This window comes from Petaurus breviceps, unplaced genomic scaffold (genome assembly GCF_028583685.1).
Source record: "Petaurus breviceps papuanus isolate PSGF00001 unplaced genomic scaffold, PetGlider_PUasm1.0 188, whole genome shotgun sequence".
Taxonomy (NCBI): Eukaryota; Metazoa; Chordata; class Mammalia; order Diprotodontia; family Petauridae; genus Petaurus; species Petaurus breviceps.
The window spans coordinates 1,279,458-1,300,040 of NW_027185804.1; the positions used below are offsets into that span (position 1 = coordinate 1,279,458).

General features: G+C 40.6%; 1 protein-coding gene across 30 annotated transcripts in view; it reads left to right on the top strand.

Moving 5' to 3' along the window:
- SOX6 (SRY-box transcription factor 6) overlaps nt 1–20,583 on the top strand; it is a 672,513-nt gene that overhangs the window by 530,376 nt on the left and 121,554 nt on the right. For 22 of the 30 annotated variants that reach the window (XM_069091122.1, XM_069091109.1, XM_069091112.1 and 19 more), the window contains 3 exons: nt 1,340–1,463; nt 13,106–13,185; nt 14,901–15,023. In XM_069091122.1, coding sequence (XP_068947223.1) covers nt 1,340–1,463; nt 13,106–13,185; nt 14,901–15,023 — 327 coding nt within the window. The remainder of the gene's footprint in view (nt 1–1,339; nt 1,464–13,105; nt 13,186–14,900; nt 15,024–20,583) is intronic. The other 8 variants (XM_069091114.1, XM_069091124.1, XM_069091116.1 and 5 more) reach the window with 3 other exon arrangements.

Consider the following 20,583-nt stretch of genomic DNA (forward strand, 5'->3'; position numbering starts at 1 on the left):
CTTCCTTCCTTCCTTCCTTCCTTCCTTCCTTCCTTCCTTCCTTCCTCTTTCTTTCTTTCTTTCTTTCTTTCTTTCTTTCTTTCTTTCTTTCTTTCTTTCTTCTTTCTTTCTTTCTCTTCCTTTTATTTACTTCTCTATCTTTTATCTATCTTGTATTTATTATTTATCTTTTATCTATCTTTAATGTATGTATCTTTTATTTTCATGTATTTATCTATCAATCTAGCATGTATTTGTCTTTTATCTATATCTAGTATTTATTTGTTTATTTTGGATTTATTTCTCTATCTTTTATCTATCTAATACTTATTTGTCTTTTATCTATCACATGTTTATCTCTCTCCTTGTCTCTCATCTATTCATTTATTTGCCTTTTCTTTGTATCTCTATCTCTTAGCACAGTCCCTGAAGCATACTAGACACGTTGCTTGTTGGCTTAATTTGAAATATCCTGCTTGGACTTCCCTTCTTTCTTGCAAAAGTCATACAGTAAACTCAACAAATTTCAGTCAAACAAATATTTATTGATTAACAAATGTGTGCAAAGTGCTCTCATAGTCTTTTCTGGGGGTGGGAGGGATGCCAGGTCTAAATGGTACATGGCTCTTGACCTCATGAAATTTGGAATCTAGGAGGGAGAGGAGAGGTGGTCAGAACCTGTGCATTAGGAAAATGACTTGAGCAGTCCTGTGAGTAACGGACAGGAAGTGAAAAGAGGTAGAGAAATCAGTAAGGTAGCTACTGCAACAGTCCTGGCCACAGTTAATATAAGCATAAAACAGGGTGTTAACTTTGGGGGATAGAGTAGATGGTTCCCTTAAATTAATGAAGAAAAAATAAGTCTCTAATGATGGTTAACTGCCTCAAATGGAAGGAAAAAAGTAAGACTCCTTTCTCTTCTTGAGCCCTCTGTTTTCTTGTGTATAAAACAAGGACATTGACCTAGAACAGGGGTCCTTAAACTCTGTGTGTGTGTGTATGTGTGATATCGCATTAATAGTCTGGATTCCTTCTCTGAATAATGTTTTTAAATGGATAAAATAAAATACATAGGACATAATTTCAATGAAATAGTTATCCAAATTAAAAAATATGTTTATGGATTTGAGATTAAGAAACCCTGGCCTGGATGATCTCTAGAACCTTTGCCAGCTCTGGCAGTGTTGGATTTCCTGGTTTGGTGGATTGGATGCGATGTTATGTCTTTGGCCTGGGTTTGGGAGCAGATTTGAGTAGGGAGCAGGCTATGGGAGTACGTGGATCTCTATAAGCAATGGAAAATAAAACCCCGTCAAGACACATTTGCACTATGTCTGATCATAGGCTCTCTTCTGTTTAGCAGGTTCAGGGTCACATGCCTCCGCTCATGATCCCAATTTTTCCACACGACCAGCGGACACTGGCGGCAGCCGCAGCTGCCCAACAGGGATTCCTCTTCCCCTCTGGAATACCGTACAAACCAGGTAAGCAGAGGGGGGCCTGATGCAGCTACTTTAAAAATGCTGTTAGAAGAGCCCAACTTTTATGTTTGGGAAGCTCAGACTATGTTGAAGTAGTTGTTCACAAAAGAGATGGGTGGAAATGTATAGGATGTTCAGAAGTTTAACTGCAAGTTATGCTGGGACTGTTAGGAAATGTTGGGCTAGTTGGGCATGGAAAATCACTTGTTTTGCTCAAGAAATAGAGCTTTTCTTCCTAGTAGTCCTATTTCTAGTATTGTCCCCTTGTAGAAGAAGTCTTTGGGATTCCCATTTGTAACAGGGTGGTATGACATTTGGAGGAAGACTATTTGATGTTTTCATCTATGGCTGTTCCCTCTATATGCAACAGTTGCCTATAATGGAACACCCCTTCTCTTTCTGAGAGCTTTGCTACACTAGGGGAGAGGGGTCACATGCAGTAGAAGATGTAATCCCTCCCTGATTGTCATCTTCTTTTTGTTGAAAAAAGCAGAACCTAGTACAATTTACTTAGCTTGCCACTAATAGGTAACGTTTAGACTTCTTTCTAAATAATAAAGCATCCAGGAGCTCCTCCTTATTCATTGCCAAGTCTTGAAACAGGTCACATAACCTTGCAGTGAAATATGTTTTGAGATGATTTAGCAAATGTTATGATTTCTTTCTTTATTCCTCTGAGTTTACTGGACTCCTGGGGAATTCAATTAGGGCCATAATGGTTTGAAGCTACTTTCAGAGCCTCCTTGTAAACAGGGCTTTAAATGTTTAAAGATCTGTTGCCAAAGGAATCCACCGTAAGAAGATAGTTAAGTAAATAAAAGTCAACCTTATTTTCATTTGTGCATTCTTTGTAAGTGACCTCAGCCCAGAAGCAGCGACCTTGTTCTGCTCATTAATAGTTTTTTGTGTCAAGCTCTTTTTCATATATTAACCACCAAATCTGAGTGCAGCAGTTTCTTTGGACATAAATCATGGGGTTTATAAAGTGAGCAAAGACACAGGTTTTATCTTTTTTTTTTTTAATGTAAAGACCATATGAAACACATTGCTTTGCCCCTCCTTTATTCAGGCAAGATTTCAAAATAGCTTTTTAAAAAAAATCAACCAAATGAACCCAGGGAATTTTGTCTCTTTAACTGTTGTTGGGGATTGGTTTATTGTCTTTGATTATTATTCTACATTTAGTAGAGAAGTCTTGCTTGGAGGGAAAACAGAGAATGTTTGATAAGACCCAAATGATTACAGAGATGGAAAAATAAAGGAACTTGTAGTCTTAGAAGATTGAAAATAATCTTCCAGACTTCTTTCTTAGGCTTCTGACTTGAATGAAATTCAGGCTGGGAATGAGTTGGAGTCTTATGGCCTGATGGTTCCTGTGGAATGGAAGGAAATAAAGTGGGTGTCCCTTGACTTTCTGACCTATATTCCCTATGGAATGAGTACCAATCATAAGGATACCAGATATATAATTTCCAGTGAGAATAAAATTCAGTGAATATATGGCCTAGATTCTCTTTTGACTAGTGGAAGTGATGCTTTAATGTCAGGACTGCACCAATCATTAATCATGACCTTACCTATGGGTAAAACATCCTGGCTTGACCTGGGTCTGAGTTGCCATCCTTGTACCTGTCCCAGGACTAATAACACTAAAGTTGGGGTGGGCTTATTCCCCAAAAGTTAGTCATCTGAGGATCCTTTTTTTTGTAAAAATGAAACAACTCACAAAAACCTACCTGCTAATATCAGATTGAAGCTCTTGCTTACAGAAGGATTTGAGTCTGCATCATGAGAAATAGCAATCATACCACTCATTATAGATCCCTGAATTGGTGAAATACACATAATAAAGATATCAGTACTCTGGATACTTCTTTATAATGCATTCTAATTATGACTTGTAGGGAAAGTCTACAAATTATGCTATGTAAAATTCAGGTATAAATGTGAAAAGAACTGTAAAATCTTGATGTGTAGGAAATGTGTGACAATGGGAATGGTACAATGGAAAGGCCATTGAACTTGGTTGATGTCCAGTCTTGGATTTTAGATCTAGCTCTACCACTAACCTACTTTGTGACCTTAGGAAGGTCATTGTCCCTCTTAATCAATCTGAGTCATAGTTTCCTTATCTGTAAAGTGGGAAAGAGGCCACTGCCATCACCTATCTGAATAGGAGGTTGTTTTATAAAAGTAGGTTTTAAACCTTAAAGAACTAATGTAAGCAGTGTTTTTGGGTGCCATATTTAGGAGGGTTATTGAAGCATATGCAATGGTGGGTTACCTAGAAACCATGTCAAAGGAGGATTGGTTCAAAAAAAAAATGGGAGTATTTAGCCTAGAGAATAGAAGGTGACAGGTTGGGTGGGCATGATAGTTCTATTCAAATATTTGGTAGATTCTCATATGGAGAAAGATTAGAATTGTTCTTCACAGGGGTGCCTAGGTGGCACAGTGAATAGAGCCTGGGCCCTGGAGTCAGGAGGACCTGAGTTCAAATATGACCTCAGGCACTTAACACTTACTAGCTGTGTGACCTTGGGCAAGTCACTTAACCCCAATTGCCCTGCCTTCCCCCCTCCAAAAAGCAAAAAAAAAAAAAAAAAAGAATTGTTGTTCATGGCCCCAGAGGGCAGGACTAGAGCAATGTGTTCAAGTTATAGGGGGACAAATTTTGGATTACCTAAGGGTAAGCTCTTTCAATGAGGGGTAAATTCCTTATCACTGGAAGTTTTGAATTGGATAGCTACTTATTTGGAATACTGTAGAGGGAATACCTTTTCATGTATGGAATAGACTAGATAGCCTCTAGGATCATTATAGCTCTTAAGATTCTCTGACAATGATCATTAATAATCAAAGATTTATTTATACATATTAGGCTCTGATTACTAAGGCAAGAACATAGAATAGACTCAGACATGTTAGCAAGATTTTCGTCACCAAGGAATGAGGCCAAAAATTGTTCAACCAGAAAATGAAATAAACAGAACAACAAATTCAGACGTTTTCACAGCTTTTCTATGGTCCATACAGAAATAAATAGCATGTAGTTCTTATCCTTGAGCGTTCCATAGTCTAGCAAGGGAGGTAAGTCAAAGGATTCCTCATCTAGATTCATGATAGGCAGGGCCACAGCTAAAGTGCTATGTGAGATCTTAGGAAAGAAGAATAATTTTGAATTTGTGGGATCGGGGATCAATTCCTTAAAGAGCTAGCACCTGAGTCTTAAGAGATGGAGGGTTTAAAAAGATGGTGCTAGCATGGAGTGGAATATCAGTGTCAGAAGGAGGGAATTATATCTTAGAAGGGTGGTCTGGAAAAAGACACTACTGTTGGGAAGGGGTCAAAAGAGACCCCTTTGCAAGTCACTTGAAATACATGTGAGATTAGTGATTAAATCATCAGGAATGGTATTTCAGAGACTATAAAACAGAGATATTCATTTAAATTTCCCCTTATATTCTCTCCAGGAGAAGTGTCATTGAGAAACAAATGGCTGTCCTTTGGAGAAGGCCTTCTCATTTTGTGCTCCTTGCTGCCCATCTAATCTAAGGGTTTAGGGATCATGTTTTGGCCATAGCTGTAGAGATGATGATGATGATTTTTTTTTTGCCAAAGAAATAGGGCTAGATCAGAGTAGTGTGCAACTTTGGGTATTCTTTCTAAAGTGGAAGGAAGACTCCATGGGAACTTCTTTCCAAACACTCTGGTTTTCCATCATTTTAACATTAATCTTAATGGGATGGAGACTCATACACCAATACACTACAATGTAATACAACTATATACAATACAATACAACACAACACAACACAGTACAGTACAAGGAAGATTTATAAAACACCTACTGTGTGCATAACACTATGCTTGAGCTTTTCCCCTCTTGGAACTCATAGCCTAGTGTGAAGGAAAAAAAAATCTAAAGGACTAACTCTGATGCACAAGGTTACATGTTCATAGTACAGTAAATCAGTCTAAATGTGGTAGACTGATGGGAATGTAGCCTTTGTGTAAGGTCATTTTGGGAATCTTCATGGAACTGACCTCTTCAGTTGTAATACTTTTTAAGGATTCACTTCTTCGATCAGGCATCAAGTAAAAGTTCCTATTTCAATAGAATAAAAGTATATGTAGCATACCAACAGAGTGTAAGACCTAACCCACAAGTCATTACTTGTGGGAGTAATAAGATAAGATATTAAGAGATGAAAAGGGCAACTCATCACATTCTTGGAAAACTCTAATTGTTAAGACACTTTTCTTTACATTAATCCTAAATTTACCTCTTAGTAATCTCTAAAGGTGGTTCTTGGTTCTATCCTCCAAGGCCAGACAGAATTGGTTAATCTCTCATGTGATGCAACCTTTCAAATTTCTCATGTATTCAATAGTTATGTTCCCACTAAGCCTAAGCATCTTGATTTTCTTTAACACGTTGTTATGTGTCTTGTTCTTGAATATTTTTGTCATCCTCATCCTACTCTGGACAGACACTTCCTGGCAATTTATTTCCTAAAATGTTCCCAGAACCAAACACAATACTTCAGAAGTGGTTATACCAGACAAAGATTTATACGAAGATTAAGAACAACTTTATTCCAACATGATGAGAGGCAGGATAGGTCTTAGGTGTTTTTGGTTTGTTTGTTTTGGTTAGAATGAGGAATTCTATTTCTGCTGCCCACTGGTCCATGCTGCTGGGCACCTTTTCTCAAGGCAGAATGCATGCAAACTGACAATGCCATGCCCACAAAGTGCAGAGGGAGCGGCAATTTGCTTGTTAACTTGAAAATGTGCAGCCATCGATTTCCTAAGCAGGCTGCGTGTGACATGGTGTGTCCAAGTTTGTCAGTGTCAAACAAATAGAATCTTCATCATGATTAAGACATTACATTTTCAAAAAGGAGACATTACTCTGTAGTGGTACACTGGCTTTCTCCAATGTTGCCAGGGCCCTTCACAAATATCTTGAGTTTACTGTAGAGTTGGGCTTCCTAACAGTTGGAGTTGTTTGTATGTGGAATGTTTTGTTTTCAAGAGGTAGTAGGTTTTCCATTAGTGGAAACCTTCAACCAGAGATTTGTTGGCTACTTATTGAAAATCCTGTAGAGGTAACTTCTGCTAGGGTTATGGTTGAACCAGAATGCCTCTGAGGTTTTGTCCAGCTCTTAGATTCTGTTAGTCTATGCTCTAGTCCTCTAGGACCCAGTGTCTCAATTCAGTACACCGCTGGGGAGCTGGGATTATCTACTCAATTTTTCCACTTTCCCAAGTGGACATCTGACTTTCTGAAGAGTAGAATTGGAAGAGACTTTGAGCATCATCTCGTCCAATTCTTTCATTTTACAAACAAAAGAAAGTGAAACATAGAGCGTGGAAGGGGTGTGTGTTAAGGTCAAACAGCAAGTCATTAGCGAGTCAAGAATGAAGTTATATAATCACAGAGCTGAAGGCATCTCAGAGACCCTTTAGTTTGACTTGTACATGAACTAGAATCCCTCCCTCTTTTGCCCCACTTCCCCAAATATCCCTGACAGGGCTCATCTTGAATCCCTCAAGTGAGAGGGAACTACGGTCTCAGAGGCAGCACATTCTATTTTTTGATAGCTCTAATTAATATTTTTTCCCCTTACATTAAACCAACATCTGCACTTTATATCTCTTGCTCCAACTCTTGCCCTCTGGAGCAAAAGTGAACACTCCTAATTTATCTTCCACATCGCCACCTTTCAGACTTTAAAGAAGGTGATTCTGAGCCCCTTTGTTTTTATTTTCTCTGATCTGGGCAGCCTTAGTTATTTCAACAGGCTTGTGTATAACCCGGTCCTTTTATTCATTATCACCATCATCACAATGTCCTTCCTCTGCACACAGTCCAGCCCATTGAAGTTTGTCCTAACATGGTACCCTGAACATTTCAGAGTCTGGCAAGTACAGGGGATATGATAATTTCTTTCATTCTGGATACTACAGCTTCAATGTAGTCTAAGATCTTATTAGTTTTTTTGGCTGCCACAATTCACTGTTGACTCATATGAAGCTTATAGTACCCCAAAAAGGTCAGATCATTTTGAGCCATTCATGCAGTGCATTTGAACTCTATGTCTCTCCATGACTTCCTCATCTTGCACTTATGGAGTTGATTTTTTTTTGGAGTTGTTTTTTCAAACCCAGGTGTAGAACTTAAAATTTATTTTTTTTTTCTATTTCATTTCCCCTTATTAGATTCAAAGTACGTATAGGTCTCTGTAAATCTTATAGTGCCATATAAATGGCTAGTTGTTATGCTTATTCCCAGGATAGGACTCTTTCCATTGCTGAAGCATACATGCCTTCATCCATGAGTATGGATCACACATGAGTCATAGGTGAGTCAGGAGCTGCCATAAAAGAGCCCCCAGTGGTAGACTCCCCCAGTTCCACATTTTCTCTGTTCTCCCCACTCACTTCTATAAATATTTCCAAACAGGCTGAGCCCCTGCTGTGGTAATCTTAGGGGACCAGAGGAGAGAAAGAATAAGCCAAATCCCTTGTATTTCAGGGAGAAAAAAATAAAGCTTTGGTTAAACTGAAGAGAATGGGCTAAATTTTGTTGTTGGGACTTTTGACTTTATTCTAAGAGTCAAACATTTACCTGACACATTGAACAGAAATAGGAAGAATGTACTTGTGAGAGGTAGGAAGCTCTGCTGAAGAGTTCTAGTGTCTCAGGGCAGTTCACTTCCTCTGGTTTATGGGGTCTTCTGAGCCTCGCTCCATTGCAATTTCTATGAAATATTATGAACCCCTTTGCTTCTCATCCAGGGCATGCTGCTTTCTCTGAAATGCCTCTATTCTAATAGAATACCTGAAAGTTTGAAAACTGGGTGCAGCTTTCCACATGTTTTAAATACCATTTTTTAAAAAAAAGCTTTCCAGTAGCCTCCAGATATTGGCAGACAATAGCCAGAGCTGGAAGGCTCAAGAGGTCAGGTTACCGAATGGGCATTATTGTGCTCATTGGATTTCACAGGCATTCTTCTTCCACCTCAGGTAGCAAAGGCCAGATTTCACCGGAACCTCAAGCCAACCTGTTCCAACATGCTTCATGTCTTTTGTACATATTTTAAAAGAATGGGTCCTCACGCAAGCATTTCAAATCCAGAAACAAATTTGAAAAAAATTGCTACAACATGTTGACTGATTTCTTGCCAAGTCAGCTAGTGAGAGCTTTCTTGATCAACTCCTGCACTGAGAAAATTAGAGGGGAAAGCATGTTCCTTCTGTAATTAAAAATTTAAACCTCCTTATACCCTCAGTGCTCACTTTCCTTAAAACAAGCATTCTCTCTCTCTCTCTCTCTGTCTCTGTCTCTGTCTCTGTCTCTCTCTGTCTCTCTGTCTCTCTCTGTCTCTCTGTCTCTCTGTCTCTGTCTCTCTGTCTCTGTCTCTCTCTCCTCCTCTCTCCCTCTCTTTCTCTCTCTCTCTCTCTCTCTCTCTCTCTCTCTCTCTCTCTCTCTCCCTCTCCCTCTCTCTCTCTCCCTCCCTTTCCCTCTCTCTCCCTTTTCCCTCTCTCTCCCTTTTCCCTCTCCTCTGTTTCCCCCTTCTCCTTTCTCATCTTCTTTCTTCTCTCCATGTCTTATTCCTCTTTTCACTTCTGTTTACCTTTGTATCTCTCTTCCAGCCCTCTCTTGCCCCTCCTCCTTTTTTGCCTCTCTCCATGTTTGCCCATATTCCTCCTTCTCTCCCCTCCCTGCCCCCTCCCTCCTTCTCTCCCAGCCCTATACCTCTCTCCCTCTCTTAGCTGTCCTGTGTTAGCAGTGTACTCTGTTAACTCAGGTGTATTAACTTTTCCTTTTTTTGTATTGATACAATAGCATGGCCCTGGGAAATGACCTTCTACAGATTACATTCAGATGCATAGATTCAACCCAGAAGAAAGGTTAAAAGACATTTTAAAAAATGATGCTTGTCAATAGTAGAAGGAAAGCTATTTGTAGCCAGCAGGTGAGCTGGAGAATACTACAGGGTGTGGCAGAGATACTAATAAATTAACTGCCAAGCCCAAAACTATAAAACACACAGACACACACATGCGCGCACACACACACACACACACACACACACACACACACCAAGGGGGGAAACCCCCCCACAAAACCCCACCATGCAGCTATTTCCAACCATAGAAGCATGACAGCTATGAGAAAGGAGTGCCGTGGGGAATTCTTTTAGAGTTTGATTTTTTAAAAAATATGTTTGACATGGAAAATGTTTTAGTACAAATACGGCAACTGGTATTAAACTTACCAAAGGGGGGGGGGCGGTGGGAGAGGAGGGAGGAATTGCAGTGCAGTGTGGAGCAAGGATGAATAATGCATGATATTTAAAGAAAGCACAGCCCGAATGTTCCGGGAGCCGTCCATGCTGATAGTTTGAATGGCGATTTTTTTTTCCTATTTAAAGCATCATTAATTCAGCATCTTTGTGATGTTTTTTAACCTGGTAAAATATTGACCAAAGAAACATGATTTAACTTAGATTAGCGTATTCTTTCTTCAAATAATTTAGCTTAAATATTAAGGAGATCAGTGGAATTATTTAAGCATCAAGCGACAATCATTTACTATAAAAATAATTTGATCTTGTTATCTGTTTAAAGAAAAAAAACATAGCACACCACCCCCACATAACGCTGCGAGCTAAAATCAACCTCATGGAAGGGGAAAAAGCAAGATCCGATATTTTGAACATTGCTCCATAGGAGACCAGCACAATATAGTGTTAGTGAGTGCATTGTCGCTTAGCTCCATATGCAATCAGAAGCCAATTGTTACTGGACTTTGTACAAGCACACACTGTGCTCAATGGTCTGATGAGGTATTATGGATATGATGCAAAGAGACCGTGTGGATTAGAAGCTCACAATTTGTTAGAAAGTGAAAGCAACTTAACATTTCCATTGGGTCAGCCGAGTGGCTCTTCATGTGGCCAGCAGAGTGAACTAGTTTTTAGGATTCAGGAAATCCAGGAAGGTTTCAGGTAGAGAAATTTAAACGAACGTTTCTAACCTTTGAATGGCCTTCGATCCATTCCTTGGGATCCCTCCGCATTCCATCTTCATTATTGCATTCTGCATTCAATGTGAAAAAGTTCATGCAAAACAGCTTGATTATTATAAATGTCAAAAATGTGCAGAGGAACAGCCTATTAAAATGTAGCCTAGAGACAGTACATAACACTGACTTTAAATAAGGAGCTAGAGCCAAAGTGATACTCCATTAAATCACTGTTATTGGGTAATTTCTCCATCAGTGTATTAATTTTTGTTTACAGGTCCCCCTGCCCCCAGTAAAGTCCTTCCTAGCGTTTCTCAAGTCTTCAGGCCACCAAATGTGACTGGTAGCCCTGGGAGGCAGAAGTCCCTGAAGTCACCCCCTTTTGAAGATTGTTCATAGAACTGGATGACTAATTGACTGAGATTTAGCATTAATATTTGCCCATGCCCTCTGCTTACTCATAGCCTCATGATGGGATCAAAGACTTATGAGCTGAAAAGGGACTTAGAAGTCGTTGAGGCCAATCCTATCATTTTACAGATGAGGAAACTGAGGTCTAGAGAAGCTAGGTGATTTGCCCAAGATCACACAGTGAGGGGCTCTAGGGTCAGCATGCATCCTGGTGCACCATACATAACCTCTGCCAGGTTGCCTTATTTCTGGGGGAAATGTGATCTGATTTTATCAAATTATTGCCATATTTGTAAAGTGTGTCAGGGTGGGCATGATCCTGTGTCAGGGTTACTTTACCGCAGGAATACTTGATCTAAGGCATTGTGACATTTGGGGTTCCTATGATTTGCCTGGTTACAAAGTGCCTAATAGTTGGTTTTATTTTAATAATAATACTATTCTTGGGAGTTACTATTGTGACCAGTGTGATGGTAGATTTGGGAAATGGGACCTACCAGAAGCTTTTCTGATCTTCCCCCTCCCCTCCTTGTTGTTAGTACTATCCCCCTAATACTCTTTTACATTGACTTTGTGTTTATTTTCTATGTGCTAATTACCTGCTTATGAGAGATAGCATGGCATAGTGGATAGCTGGATGGCCTTGAGGTCAGGAAGCCCTGAGTGAAAGTCCTGCCTCTCACATATACTGGCTCTGGGACCTTAGGCCAAGTCACAGTCTCCCTGGGCCTCTGCACCAATTCTCTGGTACAGCAGCTGCCGGTGTGAATAGGGGGAGGGAATTTCTTACCAGAAAACTTGACTCCAGTGATGAAATTATAGATCCATCTTACCTCCTTATCTGCACATGTTATTTTTCTTCTGATAGAATGTAAGCTTCTTGAGGACAGGAATTATGGCGTGTGTGTGTGTGTGTTTTATTTTTTGTCTTTGTATACCAAAATCCATAATACAAAGGCTGGCAAAGAGTAGATGATAAGGGAGAGGAAATGTACCTGTTTCCTGACAACAAGGCTCCTGCCAGTGTAGGTCAGAAACTTCTCAGTAACTTTGAGTCTTAGGGAGTTGTCTGGAGGACAGGGAGGTTACAGACTTGTCCAAGGTCATGTGGCCAATATGAGTTTAATGCAGTACTTAAACCTGCCAGATACTTCCCATCTCCATGGCCAACTCTCTGTCCATTTCATTACACTGATAAATGTTTGCTAAATGAATGAACAAGTCTGCTAGGCTGTATAGTAGGGAGATTTTACTAATAACATTAATTTCTTTTGGAAGATCTAGTTAGCTCTCTCTCTTTTTTTGTTCTTTTTTTTTTTCAAGTATGGTACCTACCAGTCTGCATTCTGTCATCACCACTGTGTGATTTTGTGGAAGCCACTTTCCCTTTCTAGGTCTCAGTTTCCTCATCTGTAAAATGAGGGAGCTGGATGAAATGGTCTCCTAGGCTTTATTCCAGTGGCAACATTCAATGAATCTCTTTAAACTTCATGGTCCTTTAACTCCTAGGGAGGGTCTGGAAAATAAGACATTTTCCAGAAAGCTGGTGGCCGAGATTGTGCTGTTCAGCTCTCTCTCTCTCTCTCTCTCTCTCTCTCTCTCTCTCTCTCTCTCTCTCTCTCTCTCTCTCTCTCTCTCAGTGTCTCCCTCTCCTCTCCCTGTCTCCCTCTGTCTCTGCTTGTGTCTCTGTCTCTGTATGCTTTCCTGTTCACACCCCCAACTCGGGGGCACTTGGGAAGCTCCCATTTCACCTTCTTTCTTGGGCACTAATGCTGTGTTTTGCCTCCTGAGCCAGGATGTTTCCCTAAGCCATTTGCAGCTCTACTAGAAGAACATATACCGTACATATCTTTGGTGCACTGCGTGTCGAGTTGGCTTCAAGATATTTTTGTACTCCTCAAAAATGATGTATTACATGATTTGTAATGGAGAGAACATGCTCGAATTGCACATTTCATTTTTTTTTCTCTCCCATCACATTTATCCGTTGCCAGTTTGCCTACTAGCAATCTCGCTTAGGGAAAGTTCCAAGGTAACACTACAAGTCTGTGCCCAACTCAGCCTTTTGTTTCTGCAGATGTTTGGGCTTAGAGCAGTGCTGTAGAGCCCAAGCAACGTGAAGACCCTGTTTGTACTTGTCTGCTTCCATTCTCTGCTCATTGTCTAAACCTGTATGCATTGTTCTCTCCGACAGGTGATAACTACCCCGTACAGTTCATTCCATCAACAATGGCAGCTGCTGCCGCTTCTGGACTGAGCCCTTTACAGCTCCAGGTATGTGCCAGAACAAAAAAAAATGTGGGACACCAGCCAACACTTTAGTGGAAAACTGCTAACCAGCTGTATGCTAAATAATGGCCTGAATGTTAAATAATTTTTTAAGCATAGCCCAGAAGGATTAACACCTTATGTACTTACCATACTGCAAATAGAGATGGCGGCTGCCAACTTCATTATTCTAGAAGGGGGAAAACGGCATGATGACTTAGTCTCACGTATTACAGAGTGAGTCAGTAGTTGTTAGTGAATGTATGCCTAGTAGTCTTTGGATATGTTCAGTTTTGCCTTCCCTGAATTTCATTTTTTATCAAAGTCTTTTCTGCCCCAGATGGGCTTTTTTTCCCCCACAGGCATCCAAGTAGAGTTCATTGTTTGGGTGTTTGACTTTGTGCACCTTATAGAGAGAGGGATGGGCTCTTTCTCCCTCATGGCTTCATAACTGACCGACCTAAGAACTTTAAGACTCTGCATTTGTGTAGTCCCTGCCTTCCCAATGTTGGGACCCAAGCTAGGGCCTCTGGTCTTGGCTTGTTTAGTCGCCTTCATTCATGAAGTTATTCAGGGTGAGAATGATTTAAACATTAAGCATATCATTCTCAGGTCCTATCTTTGCCACTTCCTACCTGACCTCTAGCAAGCCCCTTTTCCTCTCTGGCCCTCAGTTACCCCATTTGTAAAATGAGGGGGTGGCCTCAGTCATATCTGAATGCTTTTCCAACTCTAGCACTCTAAAACAATAGATTTTCATTGGGAGATTTGTTTTTACAGCTAAAAACACAAATATAAGACTGCCAAAAATAACTACCAAGTATTTAGAATTAGCAGTACTAGAAAATATGTGATAATGAGCTTGTGAAGACTATGGCTCATTTCACCCTCAAAAACAACAACAAAAAAATGGAACAATTTCATAGCAACAACAACAAAATCATCTGTAGTTTGTTTTTGCATGGCCAAGTCAAATGATGGTGAAGCACTTTGTAAAGTCTCCACCTCAACATTTCTCTCAATCGTGCTCCATGTCCCTGCTCACAGGGATAACTCTTGCTTTCTCCCTTTTTCTCCTCCCTACTCCCCCATACCCAGTTTTGCTAATAAACAACTTCCTGTAGCCATTGAAAATTGTGAGAGAGGAAGGGATACAGAAGCAAATAACTCATAATGTCTAATGGCAAGATTGTGAGGGGATAGAGTTGTGGGCTTTGAGTCAGGACAATTTAATTTCAAACCTTACCTCTTAATACATACCAGCTGTGTGACCTTGGGCAAGTCACTTAACTTCTGTTTGCCTCAAATAACTATCTAAGCCTTGATTCCACAGTCATGGATAGGTTGTGATCTGTGCAGATGAAGGGGATTCCCCACCCAAAGTCACTTTTTCTGTGCCAATCAGAGGCATTGCTTCCCTGTTGTCCTGTCTGCTACAGGAGACAGAGTCAGTATATAAGAATGCCAGATTCCCATACCTCTGTTTCTTCTTTAGCTCTGCTCCATCAAAATATCTTCATTCAAATGTATCTGCCCCAAGCAAAAGTAAAAGCCCAAGACCTCGGTTGATCTGTAGGTCATTGTTGTTCTAAGAGAAAAGAGGCCTCCGTTTGTCCCTTCTTGGTGTGGTCCTTGCCCCGAGTTGAGAAATTCCTGTTTTGTGTCTCAGGTTCTGACAGAGTGTTTATTTGTTTTCTTTTGCTGGCTACGCTACTAAACAGAAAGGGCATGCCTCCCTCCCACAAATTAGCCCAAGACTAAAGGGCCTAAGTGAACGTTATGGCAGGAATTTGGATCCCTTTGAACATGGTGGTGGCCAGTCTTACAACCACAAAAAGATTGAGGTATGAATGCTTCCATTGATGCTTCTGTGGGTGGGGATGCTGTTTGTTCCAACATACTCCCAGCTCTCTCTGAAAGTGGGTACCAGGGGAGTACATCAGGTGAGGATTCCTCAGGCTCCATCCCTTTCTCCCTGAGGACACCTTACAGGTTGCTATCTCTCATATCGAAAAACAAACAGACAGACAGAACCCAAACAAGGTTCCCAGAGCCCTTCATTTGTGGTTCAGTCTTAGGTGCTGTTTCTATAAAATAAATCTCAACTTTGTCTCCTTTCCCCTTCCCTTCCCCCCCCCCCTTGGTCCACACCCCTGCCCTGTTTTGTAGATTTTGTAGATTTCCACATACATTGTCTTAGCTGATTTTTGAGACCTGTTCCTATGAGACTGGTATGGATGGGGGTTATGATTTTTCTGATGAGGAAACTGACGCACTTAAAGATGAAGAGACATGCCGAAAACCACACAAATCACTGGCAGATCAGCTGCCAGCATCGTTTTCCTTCCTCTTGCGGATGCTTCTCATTCTCCCACATCTTTCTCCTCTGGTAGGCTTAGTCTAAGGCAGAGCTCCAGGAGGTCCCAACATTGTCCATTTCCATTGATTCCTCCTTGTTCCTCAGTGTCTAGAAACTGATTCATTGGTGTCAACTTTGGAAAATCATGATCCTACGTTATACAGATATTCTACTGAGTCATGGATGTTGAACTTGGAGTTGGGTTTGAATTCTGCATCAGATATTTGCTAACTGTATGACCCTAGACAGGTGACTAGGTAGTGCCATGCCTGGAATCAGGAAGATTCTTCTTGAGTTCAACTTTGGCCTCATAATGCTTATGAAGCTGTGTGACCCTGGGCAAGTCGCTTAACTCTGCTTTAGTTTCCTCATCTGTAAAATGAGCTGGAGAAGAATATGAAAAACCACTCCAGTATCTTTGCAATGAAAACCCCAAAATGGGGTCACAAAGACTCAGACACAACTGAAAAACCATTGAATAAACAACAACAAAACCAGCAGCAGTGGCAATGACCCTGGGCATGGAACTTAATGACTTTTAAGGTCTCTTTTCACTCTAAATATATGATTTGATTCTATGATCCCCCATTAAGAGAGATGTAGGATAATGCTTAATTTCTATTCTACTCAAAGCAAAGCAAACAAGTTAAATCAATTTGGAAAACATTTACATTTTTAGGGTTTATAGTGTTTTTGTAGGTTTCTTACAAACGATCATGATTCCAATTCCCAGCCCATGACCATTCATCCAACTCACTAAAGAAAAATAATTCTGCTACTGTAAGGGTGCTCCCAAGCCTACTCCTACTTGCTTTGGAGATATCTAGTATTAGGTAGTTGGGAAAGATCAATTTTGCTGTTCCTTGTCTTTTCCCCTTTCTCTCCTTCATCTTCTCCTCCCCTATTTCTTTCTTTTGAAACTTGTATTTTGATAAATAATAGGCAAAGTCAGTTCTTTGGAAGACAGAAGAAAAAGGATAAGATGCTGGTGTTGAGGTAGTAGGGGAAGGAATTCACAATGACCTTCTCTACTTTCTGGTCACTACAGGATGTGTGTTGGGGGCGAGGACAGAAGTGGAAAGGAGAGGTTCTGATGAGGCATGGCCAGTGTCCGCTAGGACAGAGCTGGTTCTGTCTTCTACCTGTGTGGGATATCTTTCCTAAAATCTCTGCTTTGTCTCCTAGAAGGCTTCATGTCCCTTTGTACTTTGATAATTAAGCAAAGCCTAAACATGAACTGCCACTATCTTCTTATCATCATTTTTAATGAAGTTCAGAGAGAAACAGCCTTGGGACCAGTCACTAACCTGCCAGCATTCTTTTATCTTAAATGTTCCATGGATTCCTACAAAGGTTGAAAAAAATATTTGTTGTAGCAGATAAGTAAAAGTATTTGGATGGGAGGCAGCTAGGTGGCACAGTGAAGAGAGCACAGACCCTGGAGTCAGGAGGACCTGAGTTCAAATTCGGCCTCAGACACTTAACACACAAAAAAACTAGCCATGTGACCTTGGGCAAGTCACTTAACCCCAATTGCCCTACCTTCCCCCTCCAAAAAAGCAAAACAAAAAAAAGCATTTAGATGTATGCTCCTCCTTGGAAAGTTTACTGAAAGCATCCTCAGTGGAGTTCCACCTAGGTGATGCAGTGGACAGAGCACTGGACCTAGAGTCAGGAAGAGCTGAGTTCAAATCCAGCCTCAGAAATTAGCTTTGTGATCCTGGGCAAATCCCTTAATCTCTTTTAGCCTCAGTTTCCTCATCTGTAAATTAGGGAATGGGGATAAAAAGAGTGCCTTCCTCACAGAGTAGTTGTGTAAAGGGCTTTGCAAACCTTAAAGCACTATATAAATGCTAGCTATTACTACTGTTGTTGTCATTATTCAGCATCAATAGAGAAGAGATGCCCCTCATTCATCCAACTCTCATGGGATTTTGACCTCCTCTGCTAGGTCTCTGTATTTTGAAAGTTTCTGGTTCCACATAGGTTGGAGATTCTGAGTATTTGGTGTGGCCCCACCTATTTAAAACATATTAAAGTTTTTGTGGACCATTGTTATGTCATTAACATTAACATGAGCTTGTCATTTCATTTGTAATAATGTTTTTTTTTTTTTAGTACAATTTTTTTTTTTTTTTGCTTTTTGGAGGACCATAGGGGTTAAGCAACTTGCCCAAGGACACACAGCTAGTTTTTCTGTGTGTTAAGTGTCTGAGTTTGGATTTGAACCCAGGTCCTCCTGACTCTAGAACTGGTGCTCTATTCACTGTACAACCTAGCCGCCCCCTTAGTACAATTTACTGATAGAATTTTTCAGGATACTTTGAGGTCTGTATTTGTAAAAGGAAAGTTAGTATTTGCATTGGCATTGGTATTAGTATCTATTGTATCTGAGGGAGAGAAAGCAGAGTCCCCTGAACATTAGAAATGGGTCTGTGCAATTGTAGTTAAACAGGCCTACCTATGACAGAATGTATGAAAAGACTCTGAGTGCTTGGCAGGACCATGAAGACAGGTGGCTTTGGCTCAGACCCCAGACAGTCTCTCTACCCTTTTGTCTTTTATTTCTCCCTTGGGTCTGGATACCCAATTGTCACCTCCTTCCACTCACCCAATATCTTTCTACCTTGCCCCATCTTTCTTCTATGTCCTCTTTCCCTTTCTAGAACCCTGCTCTCTATCTCTCTGGAGCTCTTTCCTTTCCTCTCTGTCCCTCTTTCTTCCTTTCACTCCAGCATCTAAAAATCTGGCGTCTGTTTGGTTGCTGGAAAACATGAAACCAGATTTCTGTGTGCCAGGTCCACACAGTGCTGTGTATACCACTGCTGGTCCATCTGCACAACACATGCCACATGCCAGTTGCTTTAATTAGGGTGAATGGGGAGTCTATTAATGAGGGAGCCCATGCAGTTTTCATTTGAAATTTTGACTGACCAGGAGCTCTTTGTGGCCCCTCTGAGTCTTGCCCTGTTTTCCCTCCTCATTTCTCTCTAGTTTCCCCCTGCCTGTCAGGAAAGCTCACCCAAGCTGGAGAGTACATGGCACACTCTTTGGCAAAGGCTGAGACTGCTTGCCAGGCGGGTTTCCCAAGCCTTCCCAGCATGGTTACAACTTGATGCCCGGGAAATCCCAGAACAGCCCGGCTGACACGTATCTCTTTAGTCCTTACATACAGATGCTGCTACATGAAATCTGTGACAAAACTGGGGTAGGATAATCCCTCCTTCGCCCAATTTTACAGCAGGTTTGAAAATTAGTATCATTATTTTAAGAACTGCTTTCATTTTCAGCTAAGGACATTCTCTCTCTCTCCTCCTTCCTACCCCCATCTGTTTGCAAGCTAAACAAGGAAATGCCACAGCTCTGTCAACAGCTTTGATAAACTGTTGATACTAACGAAGCATTACAATTATGTTAGCCAGATTTATTCCTAAACACAGGTTCCCTAGGAAAAAAAGCCTACGTCAAATACATACACATACATAGACATGTGCCACATGTGCACAGTGCACACTGGGATTCCAAACATCTCCCTGCTTGAATTGCCCCAGTTACTTTGTCTTTCAAAGTTTGTCACTTATAACATGAATGAGGCTGGGCAAGTCTCAACAGCATATGCAGCTGGAAGGTCGAAGTTCTATAATTGAAGGAAGCAAAGGTATTTAAAATGGAGAGAAACTCTTCTTATTAGCCTGATTTGACCCCTTCTTCCTTCCTCCCTTCCTTCCTCTTCCTTCCTTCCTTCCTTCCTTCCTTCCTTCCTTCCTTCCTTCCTTCCTTCCTTCCTTCCTTCCTTCCTTCCTTCCTTCCTTCCTTCCTTCCTTCCTTCCTTCCTTCCTTCCTTTAAATTAGAGACACAGTAATGACCTTTGGTTATTGTACTGGGTACTGATCCAAGGCTCTGCTCATTGTGCCTCAGGGGCACACTATTGTAAGAGTGAAGGCCAAAAGAATTCTATTTTTAGTTGAATGGTTCAGCAGATGGAGGCATGCAAACTCGTCTATTTGAAGGTTGACGGGGTTTGAACCATTAATTTTGATAACGTATTTAACCCTGGGAACAATCAGAAACTGCAGCTCTAAGGTTACAATGCATTTGACCTTTTAGAGAACAGAGGGCACTCAGTACAGTAAACAATATATTACATTTCTACTTATTCTGATTCTCTCACACATATAAATTTCAAGGCACGGTTGACATTTGCTTTCCTCAGCTATTTTAGCATTGGTCCTTAAAGTAAGCCAAGAAGAATGTGTAGGGGAAGGGGGCCAATGTAATGTGACTGTCATGTAAATACAGTTCTTTAAATAGCTCAGATGTTAAATGTGGCCTTTTATGAAGAAATATAATTTTTTTTCCTCAGGAACTAGGCTCTTGGTGACTTATTTCAATGAAAAAATGGTTTTAGAGGATTGACTCTATGTAGTTTCTTCCAAATGGGATACAACCTTAAAACCATTTTTTTTAATTGAGACAAATATTGCCTGATAATTGTAGTTTAGACTAAAAGTAGTTAGGTCTGGTACCATGGCCTGTGAGGCAATACACCTGCCCTGTGCCTTCTTATTAAATGATGCATGCTCTTCTTCAGCAAATACAGCCGTTAAATATCACACAGCTTAAGTATTTCTAATTAAAATATCTCCATGTGTCAGCATATTGGTAATGTATTATTTTAATCCATTTATTTTGTTTATGAAACAGTGACATATGTTTAGATTGTGAAATATATGAGCCTTAAAAATCACTTTATTGAAGAAAATTAATTCCTACAATACTGTCTCGGTAATGTGTTCACTCACCCAGTCAGTCACTGGCGGCACTGCCAGTCTTAATGTTGGTTAGACACACTTAACAGTTTTATCTGACATAACTGTCTAGGAGGGAGGCAATAACAGGTTTGTTGCCAGCCCTCCCCCCAATACCAGTCCTCCCCCCATCACCCCAACTACTGCTAGAGATCAACCAGTGAGTTTTCCTTTTCTTCTTTCTTCTTGTTCTCTCTCTCTCTCTCTCTCTCTCTCTCTCTCTCTCTCTCTCTCTC